Below are 21,918 nucleotides of genomic sequence, written 5' to 3' on the forward strand. Positions count from 1 at the left end.
AGGCCTCCGTATAAGCGAAAAACACTCTGAGACGCAGTCTTCAATTGTTTACTCGTTCTGCCCAATGAAAGATAAAACAAAGTGCAGAGTAAGACGTCATCCATATAATCAGCACATTCCTCCCTCATAAGAGAAGAATATAAGATTATATGGATTATATGGATCATATGGGTTATAGAATAGAAGAAATAACATAGAATAGAATTCGGGTTATAGAAGAATTATTGCTATGGGATAGAGTAAATATTGCTATGGGATAAATATATGGGATAGTATAAATATTTCTATGGGATAAATATTCATGAGAGAAATATTATAGAATAAAACAGAAGAAATATAGTATTGTGTAATAGTAGAATTATTATGGGGATAGAATTATTATAGAATAAAATAGTAGAATTATAGAATAAAATAGAAGAATTATAGAATAAAATAGAAGAATTATTATGAGAGAATAAAATAGTAGAATAAATATTTATGAGATAACTATAGTATTGTGTAATAGAAGAACTATTATGGGATAGAATAGTAGAATTATTAGCATAACATCTATTGTGTAATTACTATTACGGTGTGATTCTGTTTATTGTGATATTGTGATATTATGATATTCGCTGTTATGCTTCTAGATCTTCTCTATACTGCGTACATTCTATACTGCGTACATTCTGTGGTTTTCAGGGTTTGGATCTCCGGAGATAACGTACCTGGAGAGATACGGGTGCTTCAGGACCTCCTGAATCGTCATCCGTCTCTCTCCGTCCCTCTGCATGCACCCCCGAATGAAACTCGCAAGTTCAACGGGAGTTCTCAGGGGAAGGACCAACTCCACACTCCCGCGCAGGAACTGGGCGAATACGTTCGCCATAGGCACTTTCCTCCCAAGGTTCGGGTTATTCGAGAGATCATTAATCAGGCAGATCCACGCATTATCTTCTGGCAGGGCGATTCTACTCAAAACGATCATCATAAACCCAAAGCACCAGATATCAGCAGCGTACCCGTGGACCGACTCCAACGCAATCTCCGGGGAGACAAAAGGCGGAGTTCCAATATTCATTCCCTCCAGGAAGACGGAAGTTTGACCGGGTTCTATTTCCCGGGAGAAGCCAAAGTCTATGAGCTTATATACGATTCTCCCCTCGCGCTTGGAGTAAGATCCTGCGACATTCTGCGCCTTTATGTCGAGATGTACGATCTTCTTGCTGTGGAGGTACTCTATTCCCCGTGCAACATCCCGAGCAATTGTCCGGATGTCGATCTCAACGAGTTTATTCAAGATCGGGTTATTCGGGAGTACGGGGAGAGAAACCTCCAGATACTCCTGGAGAAGCCAGACCATGGAAAATCCTGTTTTTTCGTAGTCCTCCGGAACTATCGAGAAGGAGAAGAATGTTCGCACTGTGTTTGGGTGGTCCATCATTTTGCAGAGTTTCTCCTCCTGCATGTTTACCTCCCGGAAGCTTGCAGCTTTTTTCAGGATGAGCTTCCTCTGGACTTTATCGTCGACTGCCTCCTTCATTCCGGGGATTTTTGCGTAGTCTAGGAGAGGTCCGCTGTATACAAAAACACAGCTGAGATTCGTATTGTGGATGATCTGTAGATCGTTCTCTCTCAACTTTTTCATAAATTCATCTCGGGTGATAGGTGCTTTCTCTGGGTTATTCGGGATGAGCTCGTCTATAAACCCGTCTATTTTATCTGCGAGTGATCTGATTTTTTTGTATAACTCCGTGCTCTCTACGCCCGAAGAATCAGCTTTCCCAGCCCAAGCCCATGTAATAAACAGGCTAAGCACAAGGAAAGTGCGGGATATTCTGGATACTCTGGATATTTCAAAAGAGTCTTTTCTGATGCAGTTCATGGCAAATTTTAGTGGAAAAATTATTTTAATATAGACAGCATTTTTGCCCCGAATAACCCGAATATTTTAATATAGACAAAAATATGTTTTGCCTGAATACGATAATGATAGCATCTCTAAATATATCTCTTCTCGTGCAAAGCCAGAATCTATCCTTCTGGAGTCCCTCTACGGGGAATGGTCGTGTGATAACCTGAATAACCTCAGATACTTCCGGGGGCTTTAAAAGCTCTCCAGAGTCTCTCCTGCGACAGTTTCAGGTTTTCCCTGAGAATTCACATGAGAGCGCTAGAAGTCGTGTCAAAGCTCTCGAGGGAGTTCTCTCCCTGCGAGAGACACCCGGGGATTCCGCTGGGGACTCTCTCCCGATATTTCGCATAGCTCTTGTGCCTCTCAATGAGAAGCATCTCCTCGTTTTTTATCACGTCCAGAACCTTCTCGCTAAGCGTAACTGCAGCAATAATGATGGAAAGGACATTTCCCATACTCAGGCATATTCCCACGTACAGAAACCCCAGTCCCAGATAGTAAGGATGCCTTATATACGCGTATATTCCCTGGTCGATGTATACGCACATTTTAATGTCGTTCTTGGAGAGTATCCAGAGGGAGGAAAAGATCAGGACCAAAGAAAGAAAGATGAAGAGTCCCCCCACTCGCTCCAGCCCGTAGAAAAGCACTCCCGGAAGAAACCTCCGAAGTAAATGGACGATAACAGACTCTATCACCGTGAGGACTCCTATGACCAAAAAAGACCCGTTCATTGCGCTTGTACTGAAGGGAATGCTCTCTATAAATTTCTTCATGTGCATATTGCAGCATGCTTTATGCATAAACATCACAAGCGAAATAACACTCGCTACTTTCGAGGCTTTTTCGCTTGACCCGCTAAGTGCCCCGTGATAGAAGATCATCCCCAAGGCAAATACTTGAATGGTTTCTCCGTGCATAAAAATTTTACCCAAGGCATTTCTCTTTATATGGGCTTATTCAGCACAAACACAGGAAGTTCAGACTATTCAGTAATATTCCAGCAGGTGGATACATAAGTGATGCAACAGATAGTATTAGTATAGAACTATAATTTCAACAGACAATTTCAACAGATAGTATTAGTATAAGTTGTAATACAGGAAGTATTATTGTTTATGCTAGTATAATTATATAATAATAAAATACTGTAATAATAACTTTTTATTATTATTATTATACCAGCAGAATAACAGCAGCAGATAAATAACAGCAGATAAATAATATTATTATAGTATTTTATTATTTTTATTATTATACCAACAATATAATAACAGAATAATAATAGCAGATAAATATTTTATTGTTATAACAGAATAATATTATAACAGAATAATAACCCAGATAAATATTTTATTGTTGTTACAGAATAATATTATACCAACAATATTATAACAGTATAATAACCCAGATAAATATTTTATTATTATAACAGAATAATATTATAACAGAATAATAACTGTCGTAAATCGCCTTGCCTCGGGTTATTATTCGGGAGCCCTCCGCTGGACAGTCTTTCAAAGCATGAAGAGGCGGTGCTGGGATAGCTTATACACACAAGGCGCATCAGACTTTTTCAAGAATCAGCCTGTCAGACAAAAAAGAACGGAATTTTGTTTGAGTCTCTTGTGCATCTGTCACTTTATTTTAAAAAACTATACTCGAATTAAACAGTATGGATTGTTCTGTGCTGAAGGCAAGCTTCTCCTAAGACAGCAGGCCGGCATGAATAAAGGACAAATGTTTCACTTAGCACTTCCCGTATACAACTACGAGAAACTATGCCTTCGCCAAAAACATATTTGGTTTCCCATTTCAGTGTACACGAGCACAAAAGATATAACCACGAGTAACCCGAAAAAGAGACCCATAATAACTTGCAAGTTATTCTTGAATAAGAAACTTTGGTCTATACTCTCTGGGTTTGCAGGTATTTCTCCGGCATTCACTTTCGTATCTACCGGTAATTCCACAGAACCGTTGGCTCCGAAGTCAAGTGCATGATCTTCTGGCACTTTATCATCAACTGGCATAGCAGAAGGAGTATTTTCTTCTGGAACTTTATCATCAACTGGTGCAACTTCCTGCTCATTCTCTGCCTTCTCATGGGCCGGCATGAAGTTGTTGAGAGCATCGGCATCTCTAAATTTAACATCGAGTCTTTCCATATCCCCCACCAGCCTCCTCTTTATGACCTCCTTCTGAGCAGGAGCCAGCCTTTCGTAGCTGTTGAGAGCGTCTAAAGCCTCGGATATTTCGGCCTTTCTTGCATTGCAGGATTCAATCTGCACTTCCAACTCCCCGGCCTGTTCTGTGGTGTTTGACTCTTTCAGCTTAGCCTGGACTTCTTCTATTTCTTTATCGAGTGCTCTTTCCTCACTGCAAAGTTTTTCCTTTTCTGCTGCTTTGTCTTTGCACAGGAATATCTCAAGAATTGTCTGATTCACTGACCTTCTAAAGATCTTTACTCTGCTGGGGGCAGCCTTATATCTATTGACAATTCGATCTAATATGCGGCTACTGCTTTTAGGAGCAGTCTCTTTTCTGCCGAATCGAAACATCTGGAAGAACCATCTTTGCTCAGCGAGGATCGCTTCTCTGTGGTAGTTGATGCTTCTGAACAGCTTCAAATGATCTGGTGACACGAAACGCAACTTCAGCTTATAACGACTTGTGAAGAGCATATTCACATCAAGAATGCTTGGTCCTAGTGTACTCAGTACTTCATCCAGTACCATATCCAGGAAGATTTTGTTCGGGTCATTCGGGTTAATACTGTATAACTGTTCCAGCGAGTATATGTCATCGGACTCTTTAACTGAATGTTTCTCTTCGTACTCCCTGCAGAGATCCTGCAGGAGATACGCTGGATAGTATTTCTCGCTTAGCAGCAAGAGCATGGAACATCTCAATTCACTGTTCAAGCACCCTTGTATGTAGGCAATCAAATCAAACGCGTGAGCTTTGTTTTTAACGGCCTCCTTCATGTCTTGGACAAGTATTGCAGTTTCTGCTTCCATAATGGCCTTTGCCGTGGGTTCTCCGTCTATTTGGTCTTCTGTCAGATTTCTTCGGATAACTTCACTCAGCTCAGCGCACTTCTTCTTTGCCTCTTTCCCGGAGAGTTGTTCTCCAGAGGCAGAGCGCCCGAAAACGGCATCTCTGAACTCAATGATGTTCTTTCCTTGATTTTGCAATATATATTCTATTGTTTTCATCGTTATTATGATATTTAAGTCACTACACAGAATTGATTTTATATTCGGGATATTCGAGAGATTCAACCATACATTTCTTGCTAGTATTTTGTAAAGAGCAAAATACTCGTGGTCCTCTTTTATGGGAATCAGTTCTTTCTTTTCGTTAAGAATGAGGTTCTCGTGCTCTGATAGCACAAAGTCAGTGCCGATTTTTAGACTTGTCTGCTTCTTTTTCTCCATTTGTATTTTTTCTGATGAAATCTTTTTTAATTTATATATCTGTAGTTTTTTCAGCTTTTCTTCTGCAGGGGCAGGGGTAAATGGAAATGCAGTGAGTTATATGCTGAAAGCATACTTACTCGAAATTATTTATTTTTTAGAAGACCAATAAGGAAGGGACTCCAGAAGTGAGAAATCAAGGGAAGTACAGAGACCACAAGTATTTAAGGAGGTCGAAAAAGGATAAAGGCTGCAAATTTCACTAGCACTTCCAGTATTACAACTTGCGCTTAGTTATGCTCGGAATCTCTTTGCATCTGAATAGAAATTGCTCACACTTACGCTTTGGGCGATCCTTTGGCTTCCACATACACACGTCCATCATGATCTTGCCTTCTCCGATCTTGTGGGAATTCCAATAATTTACCACAATAACAGCAGAATAATAACAGCAGAATAACAGCAGAATAAATATTTTATTGTTGTTACAGTATTTTATTATTATAACAGAATAATAACAGCAGAATAAATATTTTATTATTGTTACAGAATTTTATTGTTGTTACAGTATTTTATTTTTAGAATAGCATTATTATTATAACAGCATATTTTTAGAATAGCATTATTATTATTATAACAACAGAATATTATAACAGCATATTGTTATAACAATAGAATATTATAACCATAAACAATCTAAACACGATACTACCATCTTATTACAATGTTATTCGGGTTATTCCTGTCAGCTCGTGAAGGTGAACCCAATCCCGAGGAGGGGCGAACCCGTGGAGACTTGCGTGCTCAGGTTCAGGACAGCACCATCTCCCACGGGAATATCAGAAGAAGCTGTTACTACCCCGTTAGACCCTGCAGTCACGTGAGTAGTACTGCCAGGTCCTCGAATAACCGTTCCAACGGCAAAACCCACGGACTCCCAGAAAGGCCCCGTCTTCAGGACCTTCCTCCAGTCAACGGAGAGTTCACTGTGCAGGGAAACTGCCTCATCCAGCCTCTTCTCCGCGAAAAAGCCCGCATTCCCGGAGGTATGATATATCCCCAGAAGGCGCCACGTCTCAAAGGCCTTGCTCACGATGCACGTGGCTGCAGCTTCTCTTGCATACGCGGAAAACCCCCGCAGGAGTCCCGTTTCTTCTCCGCTCGTCTCTTTCCCGGGCTCTTTTCTCGCGAGGGAAAAGACCGTTTCCACGCCCAGATGGAGGGAGGGAGCCACCTCCAGGACGGAAGTCGCCGAAAAGACTCCGCCCCGGAAGAGCCTGCACGCCCTGAAAGCTCCTTCCTTCATGCAACTCCGTAACCCCCCAGAACCTGAAGGGATCTCTGAGATCGCCCGGGAGATTTCCCCTGAAAATTTTTGCAAAGTCCCGCGGAGGGAGGAGTGACTGCTCCGAAGGTGCTGAAAACACGCGGAAAGTTTTCCCCCAGGAATTTCCAGGCTCGGAATTTCCACACTCGGATTAACTGCTTTCACGGAGAAAGCAGCTCTTTTCAGGGCCTTTTCCAGTCCCACGTCGAAATACTGCGTCTCTGGCCCGCGCATGCAGGAAACAGCCATTCCAGAGTGCCCGGGAGCAGGGGAGATCTTCCCCAGGACAGATCCGTCGCTAAACACCGACGCAGAGAAAACCCGCGAGATTCCCCCCACGGAGTAGTTCACGCTGAGGCCTCTCTCCGTATTCGAGACGGTAAAAATGGAATTTCCAAAAATCTCCTTTGAAATGTCTAATTTCGTCCCGTGGAAAGCATAGTTTTCTGCAGAGTTTTTTCTGCTTGCTCCAATAAGCTCTTCGTATCCCGGACACTTTCCAGCACTTGCAAGAGAAGGCATCTAAATATTTTCGCAAAATAAAATATTTTAGAAATGGGCTTGACTACGGCACAAAGCAACAGCACCCTGGTGGTTCTTGGGCTTAGCAAAGACGAAGGAAAAACCCTGCAATTCGAGCAATTGAATGCCCTCGCGAAGGGAAACTACTTTACCGAAGAAACCACTCTGATACAAGATACTGTTGCACTTTGCTGGTGCGAGAGTGCAAAACTCGTCTCTGAGCTTGTGAAGCGGCTGGATACTCTCCACGTGTCAGGGTGTCAGATACAGGCACTCTCTCTCTCGCGGTATTTAGCGATGTACTCCGTTGGGAAGGCTTCTCTCAGCAGGCCGCAGCTCTTTAAACCTGCCGTTAAGAAGATCATAGGAGAAAAAGACGTTAAATTGTGGAGGTCTGAAGCCCTGGGGGAGCAGTTCGTAGTATACAACGAAGACACGCTCTCGTGCTACCAGCTCTCGAAGATGTTTCCCTGCCAGGTTCTCCGGTCTAAGGCCCTGAAAGAGATGGAGATCTCCGTTTGGGACGACCTGATCCTCGCACAGAAGCAGAAGAACCTGTTCGTATACGGGGGAAACCTCGACCTCATCGACGGATTCTCCCTCGACGGGATAGTTTCGTACTACGTCCTGGGAGAGCATATTGTTGTGGGATGCGCTGTAAATAGCGAGGAAATAGAGTGGAGCATAGAGAGTATATATAGGAAAAAGCACGTAAAGACGATCCGGATCAGCAGAAAGCACAGCCTCAGCATCTCCAAGGGCCTCACGCACTTCGCAGTCTCCGAGGAGGGCGGATCAGCAGTTTCTGTCCGGGCTTTACACGGGGAGGAAGACGTAGTATTCCCAGAGTACGCAGAGAAGAGTCCGGGAAGAAAGATCGAGGGATTTATGTCCCCGTATGATAACGTCTTTTTTGTGATAAAAACAAGCAACTTCAGCACAGAACTCATCCTGCACTCCCTGGACTCGGGACAGGTTATTCGCAGAAAAGTCTTCTCAAATATAGAAAAGTGTACGGTTTCATTTTCAGAGGGAGAAGTCGCAATTTGCAACGTGAGAACAGTCTCTGGGAAGCCCTCGCACTTCATAGATATATGGAATGTCGACGGAGTCCGCGTGATCTCGAAGGCCCTCGGAGAAAACGTCCGCGGAGTCCACCCGAGCAGGTATTCCGTCGTGGTTCAGCTGCAGGGAGGCACGAAAGTCTACAGGAGAGTGCAGAATAGACTTCTGGAGGGAGCCCTCCTGCGAGAACCTGCTTCAACCGTGGTAGCAGGGGATATAACAGCCCTGGGATCGGAGATGGAGGCAATTTCCATCGTCGGGAGAGACGGAGAAGTCATCAATAGAATCCCGGAGGGCGGGGCAGGGAAGATCCTCGTTTCGCCTTTTGGGCTGTACATCGCAGTTCTCTGCGGGGAGCAAGTGAGAGTCCTCGACATCTGCGGGAAGGAGGTTTTCGCCTCGAATGTGAAGAAGGAGTGCGGATTCTTCTGGAGAACGGTCATAAAGCCCACGGAAGAAGCAACTCTCGGAGAGGAGGAAGTCCAGAAGTACAAGGCAGAAGACGTCCTCAGAAGGAGAGAGGCCAGGCGCCAGTTCATGCGGGAGAACGAGGAAAAGATCAGCGAGTGGAGAGCCTTCCTGCAGGAGATGAAGGAGTTCCAGGGGAAGTGCGCGAGTTAGAAATAAATGCAGGAGTGAGCCTGAATTGTTCCGTTTGGATGCCCGGATACCCCAGCAGAAAAGAGTCTGTGCTTGGAAACTGTTCTGAGACCTAGAAAGGTGGAAGTTGTAATGCGGGAAGGACAGTGAAATTCACCCTTTATTGCTTATTGCAGTGCTTTATACATGGGATTCTGCTTTTTCCCGAATAACCCGAAATTCTCAGTACGATTATTGGTCTCCGTGGAGAATATAGAATTTAGGCAGTTATTCCGAATTCTCCATGAAACCTTTCTTGTTGGGCTTCTGGGCAATAACTGATTGCGACTCGCAGCTGTGCTTTCGCATAGAGAAAAAGTGCAGTGAAACTGCAGAGTATTCGGATAGATAGACTTTGTCTGTATATTCGGCTATATGTGAAAGCCCAGCTACTTTTTATGCTGTTTTTTAACTATTTGGATATATTTTTAATTTCCTATGCTATAAATGCTTCCAGCACGAAACAGCGCTTTTTGGCTCTTTGAAAAATTTGCAAAATAAAAAAAAAAAGAAATTGGGAAGGCTGCACTAATTGGCTATTTCCTGAAAACAAATAAGAAAGGCTCCAGTTTACGCCTGAGAATCCGGGTTTATTCTGTTTAAGCAGAGCAATAATAAAGACGATTAATTTCACTGTACTTCCTCTATTACAGCCTATCCCCTATTCTCTCCTGGGCATCTCCTTAGTTGAATTAGTTCGATCTATTGAATAGCATCTCCTTGTTGGCCCACCTGCAAGCCAATTCAGACTATCCCGAATTATTTGCGTGCAATTTTAAAGTTAAACCCCGAATAGTCGGATAGTAAAGAGGCAGCTAAAACCCCTCTAAAACAGGCTGGGAATGCGGGGAAAGGGGGGATTTTGCAGGGCGGAGAGAGATCAGCACACACGCGAAAGGAGAGACTTTTCTAATTTTCGGGTATTTTTCGGACTCTCCTCCGTCTCTGGGAGCATAAATATTTGCGAATTTTATTTTCCATGCGCTGCACAAAAAACAGCCCTTTTGTCTCGATTAACGGGATTACTCGGTGCCTGAACGTCCTGGAGTGCGTGAAAAACAATCCCCTTCTCCTGCGGGAGGTACTCGCCAACATACGCGAAAGCCGGGATCTGGTTCCTCCGATTATGAGAGTCCTCACAGCGGAGGAAACATCGAGAAAGCACGGCGTAAAGAAGATTCTCCCGATGCTTCTTGCCGTTTGGGCTGCAATTCCGGAGATTTCCGACCCCCAGAAGGTCCTTCTCTACTTGGAGGCTTCTTCTGGGCAGGAAAACTCCCTTGTGAGGACTCTCCTTCTGAAGACGCTTTTAGCTCTAGTGAGAACGGGACGGGTAGATTCAGGTTCTGCTCTGGAGGCAGTTGAGCCCTTTCTCTTTAAGGGATCGGTTGAAGAGGACTATTTGTGTCTTTGCATTTTAAACGGTATTTTGGCTGCTTTCCCGGGGAGTTCCTCCAGAGTTCGGGACCTTCTCGAAGCACTTCCCTCTCCGGCTCCTCTCTGCCACACTCCGGAGCTTATGCAGCTCTCCCTTCGCGCGGGGTTCTCTTTTGTCGCTCCTCTCGAGGCTTTTAGCCCGGAGAATACGGCACTGTATACACGCACTTTGGGAACTTTCCTGATGCTTTCCGGGGAGTTTGAGAAGTCTCGGCTCTTCCAGGTCCTTCCGGAGATGACCTGCGAGCTGAAGGAGAAAGTCGCAAAGTTCATACAGAAGGAGGTATTCTCCGCGGACTACAGGATAAAGCACGACAGGAAAGCTCCTTTCTCGCACGGGTCCATCCTGCACCGAGTCAAGGAGATTCTGGGGAGTCCTGGGGACCCGAAAGACGTCGTGCGCCTTCTGAGGGCTCTCCTGAAAGTGCCTGAATAAATTACCTGAACCCCCGAATAATAACCAGAACAGCATGGAAAATAGATCAATAGATACAGCAGAGACTGAATAATAGCCCGGGTACAGTAGAGAAAGAGCATACTATCTGCTCTATGGGAAAGCAGTTGCTCGTAATTGGTTGTTGCTTAGTTCGAATAACCCGAGTAAATCAGGTTTTATTCTGTCTATCTAAGCACTCCAATAAAAATAAAGGCCGTGAATTCACTAGCACTTCCACGATTACACCCAACCCCATCTAAATAAAGGCAGGAATAGCAGAGAAAAGACGTAATAGCCCAAACACTACAGTAGAGAAATAGCGTACTATCTAAGTAGTACCCGAATAATACAGTAGAGAAAGAGCATACTATCTAAGTAGTACCTGAATAAATATCTCTAACCGGAATAATACAGTAGAGAAATAGCATACTATCTAAGTAGTACCTGAATAGATATCTCTAACCCGAATAATAACCCGACCAGTATACTATCTAAGTAGTACCTGAATAAATATCTCTAACCCGACCAGTATACTATCTAAATAGTACCTGAATAAATATCTCTAACCCGAAATTAAAATCTGAACAGTATATTATCTAAGTAGCACCTGAATAGCCTGAATTAATATCTCTGAGCAGCTAGACCCTCGCCCGGAGTAAGCCCGTATAAGTGCAGCGTAAAGCATAAATTCAGCTCAACTTTTATTTTTATGAACCTCGAGGAAGAAAACAGCAGAAACCCCCACATAAAAGAAGCCCTGGAGAAGGCTCTTCCCTCCGAGCTCTCCCCCACGACAGAAGTCGAGATACGCCTGGGACTTATCATGGAGAAATCAACGCAGTCTCGGCTAAGCATAAAAACCATGCATCCGTGCGTTATTGAGAGGGCAGATACTCTCTGGTTCGATGCCTCCGTGGACGAGGCCCATTTCAAGCAGATGCAGGAGCACTTCCTGCGGGAGTTTAAGACGCGAGAGACTGTCCTGATGCAGGATACGCTGATAAAGGGAATGCGGAGATCTGAGATAAAGTCCGTAAACGGGCAGTCTGTTACGCGAGAGCCCACGATCGTAAAGAAGAAAAAGCTTTTCTCCGTGGACATTTTCTGCCCGGAGAACAAGTACGACATCCGCGTGGGAGTTAGCGAGGAAATCGTGCAGAAAGACACTCTCGGGGTACAGGCGATGTGCAGCACCCGGGAGAAGAACAGAAGCACGTACTCCGGCTCCTCCTTCGTCATTGATGCAACAGAAGTCCGCACCGGGAAGAATGGGGAGCACCTAAAAACGACATTTGAGGTGGAGATAGAGGCGAAGAGTTCAGAGTATAGGAGAGACTGCTTCGTAAACATCGTAAAAAACACGATTTCAACCGTCCACGAGATTCTTAAATAAAGAGAGTTTTTTTACGCCATGCAGGAAGAGAGGGAGAAAAAAGAAAGAGAAAGTCCGCGGGAGTACGTAGTGAATCTTATAGCGCACGTAAACCACGGGAAAACCACGGTAATGGACAACGTCTTAGAGCATCTCGGGGTAATATCTCGCAGCATGGCCGGAGAAGCCAGACTCCTGGACTCCCGGAGAGACGAGCTGGAGAGGGGAATGACGATGAAGCTTTCTCCTGTGAGTGTTTTTTTTCAGGGCAAAAAAATAACGTTTTTAGACACTCCCGGGCACTTGGAGTTTAAGTCCCTCACGGAGTCCACGTTCATTCTCTCGGACGTCTCCCTCGTGATTGTCGATGCCACGAAGGGGGTCACTGAAAGGCTGAAGCAGCTCACCCGGGGACTTAGCGAGAACAAGTGCCGGATTCTCCTGCTCGTGAACAAAATAGACGCTCTTTTCAGGCTCGGGGTGGAAACGGGGGAAATTGAGCACAGAATTCAGGAGATTCTCCTGGGGGTGGGGGAGGACTGTTCTGGGGAGGAGGTCAGCTGGGAGTGCGGGAATGTGATTATTGGGAGTGCCCGCGAGAACTGGGCTCTTTCCAGGGACTCAGACCCCTCCAGGGCCCTGAATAAGCCTGAAGGAAGCGTAAAATTGACCCTGAAAAAAGCCGTTAGACTCGCTCAAAGCGTGTACAGGCTCCAGAGGGAGGAGCTCCTGCAGCTCGCAGAGCGTGTGGGATCTGCAGGCAGGCCCGGAGGAAGGGGAAATATCCACGCGAAAGACGTTATGTCCCATGCTTTCGGGTTTTTCAGGGCACTTTATAACGGCATTTCCTCCCTTGGAGCAGAAAACATAAATTTTTCAGCAGAAAATTCAGAGGGCGTAATTGCCGTTATATGCGCTAACATCGTCCTCAACGGGGAAATAGTCGCAATTGCAAGAACCCTCCAGAACAGGCACATTTCCGTTGGGGAGTCCGTTTTCCTTATGGAGGGAGAAAACACAGAACCTGCCTCCGTCCAGAGCCTCCTCTACTTCACGGAGAGCCTCGACCGAGTCCAAAAAGCCACGGGACTCGTGGGAATTGCCGGACTCCCCTGCAGGAAGCGCGGAATTGTTGCCTCCCACCCCACAGAGGAGGCAAAAGCCTTCCTACGCGCCCTGAAATGGAGGAATTTCTCCCCCCTTTTCACGGACATCCTCATCCCCGCCCCGGAGCAGTACGAGACTCTCCTGGAGAAGCTCTCCCTCCTCGCGAGATGCGAGCCAGGACTCTTCCTCAGCACAAGACACGGGGAAATCATCGTCCGAAGTGATGGAGCCCTGCAAATAGACAAGATAAAAACGGACTTGGAGGGTTTCAGGTTCACCACGCAGGACCAGTCCGGAGTCTACCAGGAGACTGTAGAGGGAGGATCCGGAGTCGTAAAATTCCCGAACTCTGAGACCCCGTATAAAGTCGCCTTTAAGAGAGTCCTAGAAGTGCCAGAGGAGAATTCCGGGGGATACAGGCGCCTTTTCGGGCGAGACTTGTTTCTCTCCTGCCCTGAGGATCTCCCCCAGGAGGTAAAACTCAGCATTTTCTCCCTCCTTCAGGCAGGACCTTTCCTCCTGGAGAAGTGCAATATGCTCGCTCTTCGCGTGGAAAGGGCGGAGGACGCAGGAGAAAGTGCGCCCGAAACTCTCCCGCAGGTATACCTCAACTCCACGCCCAGACTCCTCGTAAATCACACGCTTTTGCAGGTTTCCGTCCCCCTCCCCCACGCAAAAGCTGCAGGAAATGCGATATCCAAGGCCCCAGTTCGCCTGGCTTCCACGGAAGTGCGGGATGCCTCCATCCTCTTCCGCCTGAGAGTCCCCGTCTCAGAGATTAAGGCCCTTGTAAGCGCTCTTCTCCAGCAGACGAAGGGAGAGGCAGATATTCTCCCAGAAAAAAAAGTCTTTTTTATTCCCCCGGAGAGGCCGGAGTACGAGCAAAGCCTTTCCCGGGAGATCCGCGAGAGAAAAGGCCTCGTACAAAAAGAAAAAATAGCGTAAAAATTTTAGAGTTCGCATGGCACGTGCCCCCAGAAAAGAGACGGGAAGTAAAAAAACAGCGAGAGACTGGCCCCAGATGAAGTTTGGGAAGAGGGAAAGTAGAGAGTCCCCGGAGAACCTTGTGAAAATAGGCACATTCTCCCACGCGGTGAAGAACACGAATATGCTCGTGATCCGGCTTAGCGAGGGCGTAATCCCCTTCTTCAACGCGGGAGTATACGGGGAGGGAGAGAGAAAAGTCGCAGATATTCACGAGATATTCGGGAAGTTTAACGACCATGTATACGCAAGCATCGTTTTAGACGGGAAGCTCAGCCCGAGTGCGTACGGGGAGGGATCCGTCTTTCGCGCGGATAAGTTCAGATGCCTCTCCTTCGACAGAGTGAAGGGGGCGAGCCAGGTCCAGGAGGTGAAGAAGGCAGCTTCTCTCCCGAAGCAGTTCGTCCGCGGGAGAGGGTCCAACTTCAGGACAAACGCACATAATGAGAGGGCAAAGCATCACGCAGACGCTCAGATCAGACAGACGAGGATGGAGAGCAGGGACAGCCGCGAGAAGAGGAAGGAGTTCGCCCGGAAAACAGTCGAGAAGAGGGGATCAGCCCTCAACCTCCAGAAGAGAAAGACATTCTCCTACGAGGAATAGGGAGTAGAATGAATGCCTGAATGCCGAATAAATGCGCCTTTACACGCCCTTCTATCGGAAAGCAGCTGCTCGTTTGGTTGTTGCTAGGCTAAAATGGCCCGATGAGAGAATCTGGGCTTGCTCTGTCTATAGGCAGTAGAAAAAAAAGAATAAAGACGTGAACTTTACAGTGTTTACACTATTGGAACTATAACTAGGGTAAATCCGTAGAAGTGCTGTGATTAAATTAATCAATAAATCTAGCTAGGCATCAGTGTTCTATGCTGAAAGCAGTTGCTCGTTTGGTTGCTGCTTAGAAGGCCTGATTATGAGCCTGCAGGATTAGGACTTTATGAGAGAAATTAAGTAATGTCTATTTAAGCAGGTCGAAAAATAATGAAGGCATAAACTTCACTAGCACTTCCCGTTACAACTATCAGTGCTGGAATTACCCTGTGAAAGCTGCCTTGGTTGTAATGGGAAGTGCTAGTAATATTCACGGTCTTCATTGCTTTTTAAGTAGTTGGATTTGTTGATTAATTTGCCCTCTTTATTTGCTAGGCTTTTCCTGCTTAGATACTTGTGCATTTAGTATATTCCTTAATATATGCAGTTGTAATACAGGAAGTGCTAAGTGAAATATTCACGGTCTTTATTATTTTTCTACTGCTTAAATAGACAGTATTTTAATTTCTCTCATAAAGTCTAATTTATATTGACTTCTTTAATTAACTCTAATAAGCAATAACAATTACGAGCAACTGCTTTCAGCATACAACATATGCTATGCAGCTACTTGATTTAAGCCCTTCTGCAACAGCTAAATGTGCAACTGTTTTCGCATATAACGGCATTTGCTGCATAGAAGGCTGATTCTGGGGTTTGTGCGGTAACCTCCATCTCCCACACTCTTGTGAATGGAAAGGTCGAAACAGTTACTTTTAAATCTGCTAAATTAAAGGTATAAATACCTGAAAAAATTTTATATCGTGCGCAGAAGTTCAAGAGAGATAGAGAGAAAGTAAGTCTATTAGTTGGCACTCAGGTATCTCCAGGAGAATATTAAAGTCTGTGGAGATGCTACGAAGACAAAAGTATATCCGGGCTTATCGCAATCTTCTCCATCCCAGCATCTGAATGCCCTGATAATCTATGGGTTCCTGCCTGGAGTGCGTTTATCTGCTCCGCTCGAGTCATCGGATGGTTTTACGGCATATCCTTCCAGGAGGGCGTGTATCGGGCCTGTGTACTCGTTGATCGTGTCCTGGTCTTCCTTCCCGGACTTCTCCTTGAGCGGGTTCGAGATCTTCTCCATGTAGATCTTCGCTCGGAGGTAGTAGCTCGCAACGGCTGCACAGCTGGCGAACAGACTCTCCTCCCATATTGGGCGAAGATCCTTCTCCTTTGGAATTGGGGCCCGCAGTGAGTCTATTCCGCTGCTTCTGTCCGTTTGTATCTCGATTGTTTTATCCAGAATTTTCTCGGTTATTTCGTCATTGTATGCTCCACGCCCATTTACTGTCATGGCCATGTCTATCCAGGCGAGGTAGTGGAGCGTGCTCTTGTTGTTCCTGGCTATGCAGAGGGCTCTACTGTACTCCAGAGTGGGCATTTTCGTTGCAGGCGTGAAGAAAAGGCTGTATAAAACCTGGCGGAATTCAGGGCTATTTACGTCGTATCCGTTGAAAATCACTGAGGAGGGAGAACTCCCGGAAATCTGCACCCACACAATCCCTGGGGTTTCGGGATCACTCCACATAAAGACAAGCACTGCCGCGGAAGGGCTATTGCTCCAGTCCCTCCCCTCGGGGCATTCGATTCGCACAGTTTCCTCCGCCTTGCTTGCGGGAGTCTTCACTTGCAGGACATGGGGCTTTTTCTCCTCGGCTTTTCTGTCTTTCAGAATCTTCTCGATGACTCGGGGCTTCAAATGCTCTGTTGGGTCGTACTTGCACTTTCCTGGGGCGATTCGGGAGTATTCGAACATGTACGCCTGGGTAATGCACGAATCCATCGTAATAACCGTTATTTTTTCAGGGTTTGAAAATATTTTGATAAGCTCATCGACAGAACTATCTGCAGAGTCAAACTTCGCAGATTTATAGTACAAGTACTGCACCCGCAGTATCCTGTCTCTTTCCCGGAATCCTGCCATTTTGTTGATTTGCCTCCTCTTCTCTGGGGATATATACGAGCACGCGAGCACAAGCATACACTTAACGATGAGAAGGTGCGAGACGTCCCTGTCAATGTCGATGGGGTTCGAGTAGATATCTACTGTTGCGTCGTATCCCAGAAGGCACGTATCCGGAATGCACTTTCCAGCGAATAAAATCAGCAAAACTCGGAGAAGTGGGTCCTTGATGTGCATTGGCAGGTAGATGACATCCCGGGTCTCACTGCTCACATACTCCAAAATAACGGCATTCGGACGAAAAACGTCATTCCTTAGAACGCACAGATCCGACCATATATTCTCCTCCGGAATCCCCAAGTCGTTTTCCAGGAAGTTTTTCGTTTTTTCCGTTATTTTTATGTTACTCGTATTTATGGCGTAGCTATGCTCTTTCCACACGGGCCATTCGAGGAAGGAGCACATAAGAAGGCCCTGCGTGTTTTTTCGGGGCATGAGAAAAGAGGCAAGACAGAGCCCCGAGAGACGCATGTACTTCGGGTCTTTGGAAACATTCTTTTTTCTGGGATGGTCTACTTCTATAACTGTTCCCGCGTTGAACTTGTTCATAATAATTGTTGTAACGGTTTTTGGATCCATGATGTTATTTCGCATCGATTTAATGTCCGGGTTTAGGAGGTGGTTTCCGTTCGACATGGGACTCTTTCTCTTCGTGTTTCTGAGGTTCATCCTGTTAATTGCCCGAATTGCCGTACAGATGGCTTCTCTGGACTGGAGGGGTTCTGTCACTTTGTGGAGGCGGTTCAGCCCCTCAATGCACACATCGTGTAGACTCTCCATTGCAGAAGCTTCTTCTCCCGGGAGCATCTTTGGATTTTCGCTTGCACGAGCCCCCAGGAAATGCGCGAACATAAGAGCCCAAATTACTGCGTGCTTTTTCTGGCTTTTCATATCTAAAAATTTGAAGAGAAAAACGGACTTAAAAGAAGGAGTATCCCTGGGTTGTAGTACTGAAAGTGCTAAGTGAAACTGCAGCCTTTATTTTTATTGAGTGCTTATATAGACACTATTCTATCTCTTAATATCTGTTATGCAGCCCTTTAATTAGGCCGATTTAAGCAATAACCAAATACGAGCAGCTGCTTTCACATAGAACAGATAGTATAGGGCTTCTGGCTTCTTCATCTAGTATGCCGTCTCTCTTCTGGCAGTCTCCATAAACTCCACTGCCCGAAAGAAATGTGTCCAGATTTTTGGTTTTTTTGGGCTTTGGAGAGTTTCAAATAAAAGCAAATGCCCGAATACGCCCAGAACTCGGGCGCAGTCTATGCCCTTCAAACAAGTGCTCACAGCAGAATGTGCTGAGCCACAGAAAGAATAGCCCGAAACAGTCGATTAAATGCAGTGTTTGTTTGGAGAGTCTTCCATCAGGAGGCAAACAAAGCCGGGCCTCTCCGCTCTCTCCCCGCCTGCGCCCAAAACAAGCCCACTTTCAGCGCGACCCAGGGATAGCCTGCATAACGGCCATTCAGAGTCTCCTGCACTCCCGAGAAACAACTGAAAACAACGGAAAAGCAGAGTCTGCCAGTATATTCCCGTGAACAAAGCCCAAACAAAACACAAACAAAGGCAGTGATATATTGGGGCAAGTGATAAATGGGGAAAGAGGCCTATATATACGCACAAGAACAGGAAGACATGAAGATGCGAAAGAAAGAGATGGCAAGAATAGCAGGACTATTTCTCCTGCAAGGCAGAATTCTCCGAGTGCAGGCTACGAATATAGGAAATGTAGGCGTTTTTGAGAATACGTTCAACATATGCAACCACATTACCAATATGAGCCCCCCAACGAAAGAGTTGGACATAAACGTACTCCCGAATGTCAAAGAGGCTACTGCAAACCTTCCCAAGAAAGAGCGCCACCAAGAAAAGAGGGACATAGAATCCCGATACGATTTTTTGTTCAAGGACGACCCCAAAGAACGCTCTATGAAAGGGAGCTGGAAAACCACTAAAAAACCAACTGAAGAGAAAACCACTAAAAAACCAGCTGAAGAGAAAACTACCAAGAGCCCTATAGAGAAAACCACTAAGAGCCCAACTGAAGAGAAAACCACTAAAAAACCAGTTGAAGAGAAAACTACTATGAGCCCAGCTGAAGAAAAAACTACCAAGAGCCCAACTGAGGAGAAAACTACTAAAAAACCAACTGAAGAGAAAACAGAGGGGGAAAAAGCAAAGGACCAGACGGACACAAAGTTTAGCCCCATAAAAGCCTCCCTCTTAAGTGCTGGGCTCCTAGATGCGTATGCAGAATACATAGAGAAAGAGCTGGCTTTCTACATGAAAGTCCCAGACTTCCTGAATAAAGTCTTTTATAAGCTCCCGGATAGCACCAAAATAGCGATCAATGCCATGTCGAACACTGGGTACACACACGTCCCGGGCAGGCTCGAGGAAGATATGTTCAGACAAAATACTACGACCCTTATTGGGGCTCGAACCCAGAAGCACAGAAAACTCCAGGATGCAATAGAGTACATTTGGCAGGCCGCCAGCGAGAAAGTGAAGAGTGTAGCTTCCAACAAGAGCAAATACATCGTGGATGATGCTGGATTTAAGCCTGTGGAGTTTGTGGACTTCTCTTCCTCCAGGAGTGTCATCCAGGAAGAAACAGAAAAAAAGCTCAAAGCACTCGACAAAGTCTCTGTTGCCTTCAAGAGCGAGCTTGCGAAGAGCTCAAATTTGAGGGCTCGGGCTGAGAAGGCCCTGGCGAGTCCGGATCTGCCGATGGAGTTTGACCTATCGGCGGAAGAATTCACTTTCCTCTCAAACCTCCGAATCCTGCGATTTGGGGTGGCCCACAGCCTCATCCACCAGCTTATATCTCCGTCGTACTTTGCAAGAAATAACTTCCCCTGGGAGGTCTTGAACCCGGGCGATGTGGACTCCGAGAAAAAGTTCGACTACCCGGCATGGAGGAATGCGATTGAAACTTCTGCCTTTTTGAACGTCCAGGCCCTAAACACGATCTCGCAGCAGGACGAAGTTTGGGCGCTTTTGGACAATCTCTCCTACCTCATGCTCGAAGGCCTGACAAAGTTCGGCCGGAACGTGGTAGGAGCGATGATAAAGCAGAGCAAACTCCGCACGATGATGGAATTCCATACGGCTGTCAAGATTATTTCCGGGCATAACCCTGAGTGGTTAAAAGAGGAGACTTTGAAAGAGTCTGTCCAGGGAACGACGAATGCCCTCAGCAGTCTAGTCTCTTTTTTCATGTACGTGAATAAGCCTGCGAGAGAGCTTGAAGACGAGTTCTTCTCTTTACTGAAGGAGATACCAATGTATGAATCCGAGGACGGGAATAGCTCATTATACCGCTTCCGGTGCAATGAGAGAGTTGCTGTGGAGGCTATTCTGAGGATGCTGAAGTATGCGGAAGTATTCAAAAACTATGTGGATAACGTGAGAAATAAGCACAGAAAAGAGGAGAAGACCAAGAGAACGTACGAAAAGAAACCTTTCGATTGTATGAAAAACCTCACGAATGAGTATCTTGAGACTGCCATAGACGGGATTGAGGATGAATGCGCCCTGATAAATGCGCCCAAAAGGAAGTATACGAGTGCCGAGTATCGGATTGCTTATAGGGAGGTAGAAAAAAAAAGCAAGGATTTGGCCGACATCCGAATCAAAAGATTTGATGAAAATCTATTAGTTGATAGGCCCCGGCGAGGTTACTTTGGCCCGAATCCAGAAATGACTTATATGAATGTGCCTGGCTTCGTTGATAGACCGTGCTATAGCTCCGAATGCAATGGCTGGATATATCCGGTTGCAGGAACAATGTTTTGTTCTTCTCCGAGATACTATACCATCGAACAATGGCGGGAACTGGAAAAATGGCAACACCGGGAACGGGAACGGCAAAAACAGGAACAGGAACGGGAACGGCAAAAACAGGAACGAGAACGGCAACAACGGGAACAATGGGAACGGGAACAATGGGAACGGCAAAAGCGGGAACAGGAACGGGAACGGCAAAAACAGGAACAGGAACAACGGGAACGGGAACGGGAACAACAGGCGGCTAAATCCGGTGTTACGAATACAATGGATAAGTCAGCGAAATCATCGAATAATACCAGCGAGTACAATTACCAGAAAGTTCTTGGCGATGGAAATAGCAAGAAATCTGAAGGAGCCAGCCAGACTAAGACCACAGAAGGAAATAGCAAAACCAATAGCAACAGCAAGAATTCAGAAGGAAGTAGTAACAATGGGTTAGTCAATGGAAACAACGACAGTAAGAAATCTGAAGGAAATACTGTAATTACAAATACAATGCACAAGTCAGAGAAATCATCGAATAGTACCAGTGAGTACAATTACAAGAAATCTGAAGGAACCAGCAAGACATCTGAAGGAAATACTGTAATTACAAATACAATACACAAGTCAGAGAAATCATCGAATACTATCAGCGAACACAGTTACCACAAATCTGAAGGAAGCATGTCCATTATAAATATAATGCACAAGTCAGAGAAATCATCGAATACTATCAGCGAATACAGTTACCAGAATTTTCTTGGCGATGGAAATAGTAAGAAATCTGAAGGGGCCAGCCAGACTAAGAACTCAGTAGAAAATGGAAAGAAATCTGAAGCAAGTAGTAAGACTAAGAACTCAGAAGGAAATAGCAACAGCAAGAAATCTGAAGGAAATACTGCAATTACAAACAAAATGGATAAGTCAGCGAAATCATCGAATAGTACCAGTGAGTACAGTTACCAGAAAGTTCTTGGCGATGGAAATAGCAAGAAATCTGAAGGAAACAGTAAGACTAAGAACTCAGAAGGAAATGGAAAGAAATCTGAAGGAAATGCTGCAATTACAAATACAATGGATAAGTCAGAGAAATCATCGAATAGTACCAGCGAATACAGTTACCAGAAAGCCAAAAAAAAGGGAGGAGTTGTCTATAGCGCTG

At 45.5% G+C, this 21,918-nt stretch overlaps 11 protein-coding genes across 11 annotated transcripts; 6 read left to right on the plus strand and 5 right to left on the minus strand.

The window, feature by feature from the left end:
• Positions 1–652: 652 nt before the first annotated feature.
• On the minus strand, positions 653–1,864 carry NEMAJ01_1868 (uncharacterized protein; the record flags this gene model as incomplete). The annotated part of the gene is made up of 1 exon (XM_047915706.1): positions 653–1,864. One exon carries the CDS (start codon positions 1,862–1,864, stop codon positions 653–655), a length of 1,212 nt encoding a protein of 403 aa, XP_047771663.1.
• Positions 1,865–2,139: 275 nt separating this feature from the next.
• On the minus strand, positions 2,140–2,814 carry NEMAJ01_1869 (uncharacterized protein; the record flags this gene model as incomplete). Its single annotated transcript, XM_047915707.1, has 1 exon — positions 2,140–2,814. The coding sequence occupies one exon, from the start codon at positions 2,812–2,814 to the stop codon at positions 2,140–2,142; it is 675 nt and encodes a 224-aa protein (XP_047771664.1).
• An 849-nt stretch (positions 2,815–3,663) lies between these two features.
• NEMAJ01_1870 (uncharacterized protein) lies at positions 3,664–5,334 on the minus strand (the record flags this gene model as incomplete). The annotated part of the gene is made up of 1 exon (XM_047915708.1): positions 3,664–5,334. One exon carries the CDS (start codon positions 5,332–5,334, stop codon positions 3,664–3,666), a length of 1,671 nt encoding a protein of 556 aa, XP_047771665.1.
• Positions 5,335–6,058: 724 nt separating this feature from the next.
• On the minus strand, positions 6,059–7,162 carry NEMAJ01_1871 (uncharacterized protein; the record flags this gene model as incomplete). Its single annotated transcript, XM_047915709.1, has 1 exon — positions 6,059–7,162. One exon carries the CDS (start codon positions 7,160–7,162, stop codon positions 6,059–6,061), a length of 1,104 nt encoding a protein of 367 aa, XP_047771666.1.
• Positions 7,163–7,195: 33 nt separating this feature from the next.
• Positions 7,196–8,848, plus strand: NEMAJ01_1872 (uncharacterized protein; the record flags this gene model as incomplete). Its single annotated transcript, XM_047915710.1, has 1 exon — positions 7,196–8,848. One exon carries the CDS (start codon positions 7,196–7,198, stop codon positions 8,846–8,848), a length of 1,653 nt encoding a protein of 550 aa, XP_047771667.1.
• A 997-nt stretch (positions 8,849–9,845) lies between these two features.
• Positions 9,846–10,739, plus strand: NEMAJ01_1873 (uncharacterized protein; the record flags this gene model as incomplete). The annotated part of the gene is made up of 1 exon (XM_047915711.1): positions 9,846–10,739. The coding sequence occupies one exon, from the start codon at positions 9,846–9,848 to the stop codon at positions 10,737–10,739; it is 894 nt and encodes a 297-aa protein (XP_047771668.1).
• Positions 10,740–11,448: 709 nt separating this feature from the next.
• Positions 11,449–12,132, plus strand: NEMAJ01_1874 (uncharacterized protein; the record flags this gene model as incomplete). Its single annotated transcript, XM_047915712.1, has 1 exon — positions 11,449–12,132. One exon carries the CDS (start codon positions 11,449–11,451, stop codon positions 12,130–12,132), a length of 684 nt encoding a protein of 227 aa, XP_047771669.1.
• An 18-nt stretch (positions 12,133–12,150) lies between these two features.
• On the plus strand, positions 12,151–14,163 carry NEMAJ01_1875 (elongation factor 2; the record flags this gene model as incomplete). Its single annotated transcript, XM_047915713.1, has 1 exon — positions 12,151–14,163. The coding sequence occupies one exon, from the start codon at positions 12,151–12,153 to the stop codon at positions 14,161–14,163; it is 2,013 nt and encodes a 670-aa protein (XP_047771670.1).
• Positions 14,164–14,179: 16 nt separating this feature from the next.
• On the plus strand, positions 14,180–14,806 carry NEMAJ01_1876 (H/ACA ribonucleoprotein complex subunit 1; the record flags this gene model as incomplete). The annotated part of the gene is made up of 1 exon (XM_047915714.1): positions 14,180–14,806. The coding sequence occupies one exon, from the start codon at positions 14,180–14,182 to the stop codon at positions 14,804–14,806; it is 627 nt and encodes a 208-aa protein (XP_047771671.1).
• A 1,129-nt stretch (positions 14,807–15,935) lies between these two features.
• On the minus strand, positions 15,936–17,870 carry NEMAJ01_1877 (uncharacterized protein; the record flags this gene model as incomplete). The annotated part of the gene is made up of 1 exon (XM_047915715.1): positions 15,936–17,870. The coding sequence occupies one exon, from the start codon at positions 17,868–17,870 to the stop codon at positions 15,936–15,938; it is 1,935 nt and encodes a 644-aa protein (XP_047771672.1).
• Positions 17,871–18,575: 705 nt separating this feature from the next.
• NEMAJ01_1878 (uncharacterized protein) lies at positions 18,576–21,918 on the plus strand (the record flags this gene model as incomplete). Its single annotated transcript, XM_047915716.1, has 1 exon — positions 18,576–21,918. A coding segment is annotated over one exon (3,343 nt), but the record flags the coding sequence as incomplete, so codon positions are not given.

The sequence above is a fragment of the Nematocida major genome, assembly GCF_021653875.1.
Source record: "Nematocida major strain JUm2507 chromosome Unknown 2351, whole genome shotgun sequence".
Taxonomy (NCBI): Eukaryota; Fungi; Microsporidia; genus Nematocida; species Nematocida major.